The following is a 10,000-nucleotide window of genomic DNA, read 5'->3' on the forward strand; positions in this document are numbered from 1 at the left end:
GTCCTTGTTTCCCGCTATTCCTTCCTTCCTTCCTTCCTTTCTTTCTTTCTGTCCTTGTTTCCCGCTATTCCTTCCGTCCTTCTAGCGAAGACTCCTGACTTTACCTGACGATGACCTGACTGACTGTACAGGCCCAGAGAGCACCCCCCGCACCCTGTCCAGTCGCATCCTGGTGGCAGGCTTCTGGTTCTTCTGCAGCATCATCATGGCCAACTACACGGCCAATCTGGCCGCCTTCCTCACAACTTCCCGTCTCACCACTCCTATCAACTCACTGCAGGTGAGCGCTGTCTCAATTGTCCTGCCTTGGGTGGTCGATCACCAGGTCAGCGGCTCGTGAGCTGGTGAGACATCAGGTGCACTGGGACTTTATTCTAAGTGCGTGAGAGTTGTTGCAAGTCTCCATCTAGGCAGCTTATACTCTCTGGAGCCATGTAATGTGTACAACCATGGGACCTCAAGCTCATCGGAAGTTTATCACGTGCATGAGAGCATTGACGTTGTTGCAAGTCTCAATCAAGGCAGCTTGTTATCTCTAGAACTGACACAATGTAACTTGTACAACCTCAGGATCTCAAGCTCACCGGAAATTCATTGCGTGCATGAAAGCACTGACATTGTCGCAGATGTCTAAACACCTTGATTAATCTCTCTGACATTCTGAGCAATGCGACATGAATAACTTGAAGAGACGTTGTTTGTTGTTCACCTTCAGCAAGGATGTTTTATTTTCATAGTCATTGCGAGTTTGTTTGTCTCACTGTCTTTGAAGCAAACAAAGAAAAAAAGTAGTAGTAAGATTTTACTAGCAGTGTACGAAATTATTCGGTTGTGTTACCACATGAAATCAGCAAATGAATGCGATTTAGCATTTTTTGTTACCTCCAAAGCTAACGATTATCTTTGCGGAATGTCTGCAGTTAATGAAGTATCAGCTCTTTCCGTGATTCTTTGTAGCTTTTTTTATTTCTTTATTTTCATTTTTGGTGATGTGTTTAAGAAGTCTGTTTGTTCAGGTGGTTTGATTTGGTGGTCTGTTCAAGTACTCTGATTCATATAATTGATCACCAGTTTCTGTTCTACAGTGGTTTATTGTCACCTGTTATGATTCATCACATCGTGTTTGCGTCATTGTCTTCACACACACACACACACACACACACACACACACACACACACACACACACACACACACACGAACGGAGCCAAACAGATTCATCCACCCAATGGAGAACTAATACGTACGTCACAACATGGTCACCCCAACAAATCCAAATGTTAAGCGAAAAAAAGTCACAACACAAAAAAGACTGCAATGGGTCCTGTTCTACGTAGCCAGTCAAACTGAACTTTACTTAATCCCATGTATGTATCCTGAAGACCTGGCCAGATATACCAAGCAAATCAAACTTAACTTTACTTAAATCCATGCATGTAACAGGATCTGGCCAGTTCCACCAAGCCAATCAAACGTAACTTTACTTAACCCCATATATGTAACCTCAGGACCTGGCCAGCCAATCGGAAGTCCGCTACTCTGTGGTTCGCGGGTCGGTGCCCATGGACTACTTTCAACGGATGGCCCAGATCGAGTCCAACTTCTACGAGCTGTGGAAGAACATCAGCAACAACGTCCTCTCCGCTGGGGACCTGGGCAAGTCCGAAATGGCCGTGTGGGATTACCCTCTGGGAGACACCTATGTGAAGGTCAGAAGGAGCGAGAGAGAGAGAGAGAGAGAGAGAGAGAGAGAGAGAGAGAGAGAGAGAGAGAGAGAGAGAGCGGATAAATAATCAATCTACAAACAAACAAAATCAACAGCAACAACAATAACAACAACACTTTCCCATCATTGCCAAAGAAGCCAGTGAGAATCAATCTCATAGCTATCAAAGACAAACAACTGCATCACCTTTGCCTGTTCTGACAGTATGATTAATAACCAGACGAGATCGATTCCGAATTGACCGGGCTCGTTATGCAGTGCCTTGATGGAGCTTTTGTATGTCAACGAACAAAAAAATACACATTGTAGGCAGGCGGGCACAGTGACCCAATGCTGAACATACACATGAAGAGAGAGAGAGAGAGAGAGAGAGAGAGAGAGAGGGAGAAATGATGATGATATGGATACTTATATAGCGCCTATCCTCAGTAGGACACCAAGCTCTAAGCGTATTACCAACACGGTGTCATTTGTACAACAGACTGCCTAGCCTACCTGGGTAAAGCCGACAGATGCTGCCATTGGGCGCTCATCATTTGTTTTATTCTGTGTCATTCAGTCAGGTTTCAGGCACATACACATGTACACTCAAGCAGTCATGTAACATTTTACGTGTGAGACCGTTCTACTTATTTACACCGCCATGTAGGCAGCCGTACTCCGTTTTTGAGGGTGTGCATGCTGCGTATGTTTTTTGTTTCCATGACCAACCGAACGCTGACATGGATTACAGGATCTTTAACGAGTGTATTTGATCTTCTGCATGCGTGTACACATGGAAGGGGTCCATGCACAAGCAGGTCTACACATTATGTTGACCTGGGAGATCGGAAAAAATCTCCACCCTTTACACAGCATACGCGCATTCAGACAGAAAAGGAAAATCAAACAAGACAAAAATGGTGAGGGACACTGAGAGATAAAAGATGAGCGCTGCTAGAGTTTGTTCGGGGACATTTAATTTTTACAGCTGAATTGGTGGCCATCCTTATGGCTTTAAATCATCTTGTTGATATACCAATCATACTAAGTAATATCCTATTTTGTGTTGATTCTCAATCTGTTTTAAACAGTTTGCTCCTTTTTGAGAATAATCAAAGAGAAGATTTATTGTTTGAAATTAGGTATTTATTGCACTCCCTATTTGTGAAGGGTACAAATGTTGATTTTTGTTGGATACCATCCCACACTGGATTCCTTTATAACGGCCAAGCAGACAGAGCAGCAAAAAGGGGAGCAAAAAATCATATAGATAGTATAAAAGTATCTTGCCCATTGTCATACAAGGAAATAAGCAATATACTAGAAATAGATTTTTATAGGTGCTTGAATTCAAGTCTAAAACCTCGTCAGTTGACTCTCTCAGACTTTGGTCCGATTCGCAGACCAATTCTGAGTTTAGCTCTCAGACTATTATCAAATTCATTACGGACGAAGTATTGTTCTAATGTCAAGTGCATATGCTGTAGTAATCTGACAATTGAGCATATAATTTTTGACTGTAGCTTGATGAAGCCTTATGTACACGAAAGTGTGTCTTCACAAGTGACTGAGAACGTTGATGTTTTTGGCTTTTTGCATTCATTATCAGTTGTTTCGCTTGTCAGTTTAACGACTTCTCTTTTACGAAGTCCTGTAAGTAATTTCCTGTAATTCTATTTTGATTTTATTTTTATTTTTTTTCAAATTTCACCCACATTTCACCCTCATTTGCCCAGTTTCCCCCAACCCTCCATTCATTCACATCTCCCACCCCTTCTAACCAATAATACTCAAATGTATTCATAAACACTTTAACAAAATGTCTTCAATCATCGATATGTGTGACGGGACATTAAACAAAATTCCTCCTCATCGTTCGGGGATAACAGCACACATACAGACATCCATACACATCCCCCTCCTCTTCACTCCATTTACATCCTTCGCCTCCCTTCCCCACACTTCTTCTCTTCTGACCCCCCCTCCCCCTACACGCACACACACACACACACACACACACACACACACACACACACACACACACACACACACACACACACACACACCACCCCTTTCCCCCCGCCCCCTCCCTGTCTAACCATTCCTACTACAAAAATACATATACAAATCATAAGGTTTTGGAAAGACGTTTAGGGCAACGTACCTACCTTCCATCAACATACGAAGAAGAAGAGGAAGAAGAAGAAGGAGGAGGAGGAGGAGGAGAAGAAGAAGGGGGAGGGGGAGGAGGAGGAGGAGAAGAAGAAGACTATTAGCAATACAAGAAACGAAAAAAAACAACAACTATACATATGATGTTTTAATTGTTATGTTTCAAAATAGCCACACACCCTTGAACCGGCCTCGGGGAAGGTGCACTTGTCATGAGCAGAAAAACAAAAAAAATCTTGGATACCCATCGCAAGGGATAACAGAGTTCATACGTAATTATATGTATGTTAAAATGAGAATCTGCATTAAGAAAATAGCTGAACATCCCGAAAAATGCCTGTGCTTATATGTAATTATTTATCAGAAATGATCAGGGTGCATATTAAAATCAGGGTGACGCACTTTGATGAAGCGACCATGTGTTTTCTCTTCGCTCTCAGAGAGAAGTATAACGAAGAGAAGAATCTTTATTTTGCAAACAGCTATAATCGTCTTCTCCAGCTTCTCTCTCTCTGTCTCTGTGTGTGTGTGTGTGTGTGTGTGTGTGTGTGTGTGTGTGTGTGTGTGTGTGTGTGTGTCTCGCTGTGTCTCTCTCTGTCTCTGTCCCCCTCTCTCTCTCTCTCTCTCTCTCTCTCCCCCTCCCTCTCTCTCCTTCTCCTCCTCTTCCCCCTTCTCCTCCTTCTCAGAAACTATTAGAATAATATATTTGTTTTTATACCAAGCTTTCAAATGCCGAGAAATTGCTACTTCCTGATAATGCTAATTCTTCTACATTCTGAAACTGAGTGAATGTCGGTGTGCATGTGTGTCTGTGTTCATATGCGTATGTGTGCGCATACATGTATGCACTTTTTGGATTATAGGTAATACTTCTTTAGTTCATTTCACTTTATTTCAATGTAATTTTAATCAAATTCTGTTCTGTCCAATTTATTTTCAATTTATGGTATTTTTTTTTCTCTTTGGTCAATTTTAATTCCATTCCATTTAATTTCATTGTGTGTGTGTGTGTGTGTGTGTGTGTGTGTGTGTGTGTGTGTGTGTGTGTGTGTGTGTGTGTGTGTGTGTGTGTGTGTGTGCCGTGGAAGCTGCGATATGTAGCGTAGAAATGAGTGTGTGGAGGAGGGGGGGGGGGCATGCAGGGTAATGTGCGTGTGTGTGTGTGTGTGTGTGTGTGTGTGTGTGTGTTGGTGCTCATGTACGTTTATGTGTATTTGATTGTGCTTTCATATCTGTGAAACTGCATGTTTGTTACATATATGTTATGCATGTGTGTGTGTGTGTGTGTGTGTGTGTGTGTGAATGTATGTCTGCTTGTTTTACATTTATTTGCTTATCTATCATCTTTTTTTTTCTTGTGTGTGTGTGTGTGTGTGTGTGTGTGTGTGTGTGTGTGTGTGTGTGTGTGTGTGTGTGTGTGTGTGTGTGTGTGTGTGTGTGTGTGTGTGTGTGTGTGTGTGAACTTCATCAAGATTTTGCGCCTTTTAAAATATTATTAGTAGTAGTAGTATTTTTATGTATTTATCTATTATTATTTTATTTTATTTTATTTTATTTTTTTTTTTTTATCTCGAGGCCTGACTAAGCGCGTTGGATTACGCTGCTGGTCAGGCATCTGCTTGGCAGATGTAGTGTAGCGTATATGGATTTGACGGAACACAGTAACGCCTCCTTGACGCTACTGATACTGATACTGATGCTGTGTGTCAAGTTCTGATCAGCGTGTTGAGTGGACTTAGGTGAAGGCCAGTCATCTGCTGACTTTTATTTTCCATTTCTTATAGCATATAGCATATTAATGGTATTATGTATGATACATATCTATTCGCACGATCTGACATACACCGTTCATGCCCCTCCCCCTCCTCTCCTGAACGATAACACTCAAATGCAAAAGTCAATACTCTAACAACATGTCTACAATCACCAGCATGCGTGACGGAAACATTAAACGAAAATTCCAACTCCTGAACGTTCTGACACTTCCGTGAAACTGAAACTGAAGCTGAAACTTCGTGTCATCTTCCTTCTTTTTGGTTTGTTTGTTTGTTTTCTAACACAACAGATTTGGAGCGACATCGAACGAACGAACGAACGAACGAACTAGATATGAAACTTCGTGTCATTATCTCCCTGTGTTTTTTGTTTGTTTTCTAACACAACAGATTTGGAGCGACATCGAACGAACGAACGAACGAACGAACGAATTAGATCTGAAACTTCATGTCATTATCTCCCTGTGTTTTTTGTTTGTTTTCTAACACAACAGATTTGGAGCGACATCCAAGGAACGAACTAGATCTGAAACTTCATGTCATTATCTCCCTGTGTTTTTTGTTTGTTTTCTAACACAGCAGATTTGGAGCGACATCGAAAGAACGAACTAGATATGAAACTTCGTGTCATTATCTCCCTGTGTTTTTTGTTTGTTTTCTAACACAACAGATTCGGAGCGACATCGAACAGACGAACTTCGTGTGAAAACGCAAGCAGAAGATCAAATACTGCACGTTAAAGATCCTGTAATCCATGTCAGCATTCGGTGGGTCATGAAAAACAATATCATAACCAGCATGCACCCCCCCCCACTCCCCCCGAAAACGGAGTATGGCTGCCTACATGGCGGGGTAAAAACGGTATTACACGTAAAAGCCCATGAGTGAACGTGGGAGTTGCAGCCCACAAACGCAGAAGAAGAAGAAGGAACGAACGAACGAACGAACGAACTAACTAAGATTGTCATCATCTCCCTCTGTTTTTTTTTTTTTTTCCCGTATACAACAGATCTGGAGCGACATGGAACGAGCGAACTAACTAAAACTGAAACTTCATGTCATCATCTTCCATTTTTTTCATTTTTTTGTTTAGTTTTCTTTCTCATACAACAGATCTGGAGCGACATCGAACGGACGGGCCTGCTGAGCAGCAGCGAGGAAGGACTGCAGAAGGTGATGGAAGGGAACTTCGCCCTCATCGACGAGGCCCCTTACCTGCAGTACGCCATCTCCAAACACTGCGGGCTCACCACCATCGGCAAGCAGTTCAGCACCAAGTCCTATGCCTTCGCTCTTCCTCAAGGCTCTCCGCTTACGGAGCTGATATCTAACACGTGAGTTTTGGTTTAGCTAGTTTTGGGGGCCGGGTGAGCGGAGTTGAGTTGCGTACGCTGGTGTGTAACACGGGGAGGAGGAGGAATTTTGTGTTAACTCACTCAGTACGGCCAGTCCTCTCTTCTTCTCTACACAGACCCCTCGGATGTCCAGTGGGTGTCTGAATGACCCAACCTTTAGCTTCCGTCGTCAGAACTGTGGTATTCTTTGTCAACATTCACCTCTTCAGTATAAGAGCGTTCCGCTTGCAATATTTTGATGATGGTATGAAACGCTATTTTGGGATGAAACGCTGTTAACGTCGTCTCTTTCGCCGTTCGTATGGAGAGAGTTAATGTCCCATCACAAATATCGGTGACTGAAGACACTTCGTTTAAGTATTAATGTATACATTTGAGTATTATCTTTTAGAAGAGGAGGGGGATGTAGATGAAGGGTAAGTTGGGGGAAACCGGACTTATGAGGGAGGGGGTTGGGTGAAATTTGAAACAAAAGAATTATCGAAATACAATTACAGGAAATTACTTAAAGGACTTTGTAAAAGAGAAGTCATTAATCTAAGAAGCGAAGCAACTGATAATGAATGCAAAAAAAAAAAAAAAAGTCATAAACGTCAACGTTCTCAGTCACTTGTGAAGACACACTTACGAGCAGATAAGGCTTCATCAAACCACAGTCAAAAATTATATGCTTGATAGGTAACACGAGATTCATTGGCTTTGTTAAAACAATGCTTCAAGGTATTGCTGAGGGAATGAGACAGGAGGGGAGCACAGAAGAAAACAGTAAGGACTGACAGCACTGCGGGGTTCAAACAGAAACCTGGGCTTTGACACACAACCCACAGACCCCGGGGGAAACTGGTGGACAGTTCTCTGCTGCCCCCATATTGACTCTTCACAGAATTGAGGATGTTGAAGAAGAAGAAGAAGAAGAAGAAGAAGAAGAACAAGAGTTGTATGCGGAGCGCTGGCCCAGTTCGGAATGCACTCGACTAGGAAGCGAGTGTCCGTCGCTTCGAGTTACACACACACACACACACACACACACACACACACACACAAACACACAAACACACGCACACACACACACACACACACACACACACACACACACACACACACACACACACACACACACACACACACACACACACACACACACACATCGTTACATTTCATTTAATTTTCATTTAATTTCTTTTCATCCCAATTCATCCCATACTAACCTGTCTAAACATGACTCGACTTTCTTCTATGTCTCAATACATCTTGTTTCATCCCCAGCATCCTGGAACTACAGTCGGAGACGTTCCTGGAGAAGATGAAGCAGAAGTGGTGGCAGGCGACGGCCGAGGGCTGCGCCCAGGTGGACGAGAGTGACGGCCTGTCCTTCCACACCCTGGGCGGGGTCTTCCTGCTAGCTGGGGTGGGGCTGGCCGCGGGACTTCTGCTCTGCCTCATGGAGTCGGCCTGGGCCTGGCTGTCTGCCTGGAGAAAGAAGGAGGTCAGTTAGAGAAGACCCAGAGGAGAGAGGGGAGAGAGGATGGAAGAAGGAGGTTTTGGTCGTGGTGGTGGTGGTGGTGCTTGTGGGTGTTGATGGTGATAGGCCTGGCTGTCTGCCTGGAGAAAGAAGGAGGTCAGTTAGAGAAGACCCAGAGGAGAGAGAATGGAGGATGGAAGATTGTGGTATTGGTGGTGTGGTGGTCGTCGTGGTAGTCGTCGAAGTTGGTGGTAGTTGTGGATGTTGATGGTGGTAGGCCTGGCTCTCTTCCTGGAGAAAGAAGGAGGTTAAGTTAGAGAAGACCAGAGGAGAGAGGGGAGAGGATGGACGAAGGTGGTATTGGTGGTGGTGGTGGTGGTGGTGAGTGTTGATGGTAGTAGGCCTGGTTCTCTGCCTGGAGAAGAGAAGATCAGGAGAGGGGAGAAGGGAAAGGAAGGAAGAAGGCTATTGGTGGTGCTGGTGTGGTGATTGATGATTTGGCGATGGTGGTGGTTGTGTTTTTTTGGATTATGGTGGTAGTGGTGGTTAAGGTGGTTGGTGGTTGCGGTGGCGATGGTGGTGGTGGTGATCCTGGCTCTCTGCCTAGAGAAAGAAGGGGGAGGAGACGAGAGGAGACAGGTTGGAGGATGGAGTAGGTTGCATTGGTGGTGGTGTGGTCATGGTGGTGGTAGGCGGTGGTTGTGGTGGTGGTGGTTGGTGGCAATGGTAGTGTTGGCGGTGGTGGTGGTGGTGTTTGTAGTGATGGTGGTTATGGTGTGCATGGTTCTCTGACTGAGGAAGGGAGGAGGAGAGGAGCAGATGATGGTGGATGGAGGAGGAGGAGGAGGAAGGGGTGGGTGTGCTTGCTGTTGGAAATGATTGTGGTGGTGGTGGTGGTGGTGGTGGGCCTGAGGATGAAGGTGACAATGACTGTGGTGGTGATGATGATGATGCTGATGATGCTGATGACGATGACGACGATTGTGGTGGTGATGTTGATAATGATGGCTATCGCTTCTGCTGGTGGCAGTGGTGATAATGAGGGTGGTGGAGGTAGTAGATGTAGTAGTAGCAGTAGCAGCAACAGCAGTAGTAGTGGTGGTTGTTGTAACAATAGTAGTAGTAGTAGTAGTAGTGGTGGTAGTAGTAGTAGACTACCACAACTACTGTCGCGAATGCACTCACACATCCCTCCCGCCCTTGTATCCCCTCCCCCTCCCCTCCCCGCCCCTCTCTCTCTCTCTTTCCTCATTCCTTCTTACAGTGCCCCGTAATTTCGTTTCTTCATTTCGTTTCGTCTTCTTTCAGAAGTCCAGCAGGATTCCCCCAATCAACAGCAGAACGGATCTGGTGGGGCAGGAGTTTGACATGTCCCAACAGTTTGGATGCATCACTTCACGGGATGAGGAACGCGCTGTCCCCGTGTCGTCATTTTAGATTAAAACGTCATAGTCAGCTCTATCGACGTCATCTTTAAGAGCATGCCAGCATGTTGTTGTTCTTTTTCTTCTTCAGATATTATGTATACCT

The 10,000-nt window shown here is 44.3% G+C and overlaps 1 protein-coding gene across 1 annotated transcript in view; it reads left to right on the top strand.

The window, feature by feature from the left end:
• The window catches only part of LOC143292450 (ionotropic receptor 25a-like), an 18,223-nt gene extending 8,276 nt beyond the window's left edge, over positions 1-9,947 (top strand). Inside the window, exons 6-10 of the mRNA XM_076602738.1 lie at positions 132-280; positions 1,507-1,707; positions 6,767-6,987; positions 8,275-8,494; positions 9,779-9,947. Coding sequence (XP_076458853.1) covers positions 132-280; positions 1,507-1,707; positions 6,767-6,987; positions 8,275-8,494; positions 9,779-9,907 — 920 coding nt within the window. The 3' untranslated portion in view covers positions 9,908-9,947. The remainder of the gene's footprint in view (positions 1-131; positions 281-1,506; positions 1,708-6,766; positions 6,988-8,274; positions 8,495-9,778) is intronic.
• Positions 9,948-10,000: the final 53 nt, after the last annotated feature.

This window comes from Babylonia areolata, chromosome 1 (genome assembly GCF_041734735.1).
Source record: "Babylonia areolata isolate BAREFJ2019XMU chromosome 1, ASM4173473v1, whole genome shotgun sequence".
NCBI lineage: Eukaryota > Metazoa > Mollusca > Gastropoda > Neogastropoda > Buccinidae > Babylonia > Babylonia areolata.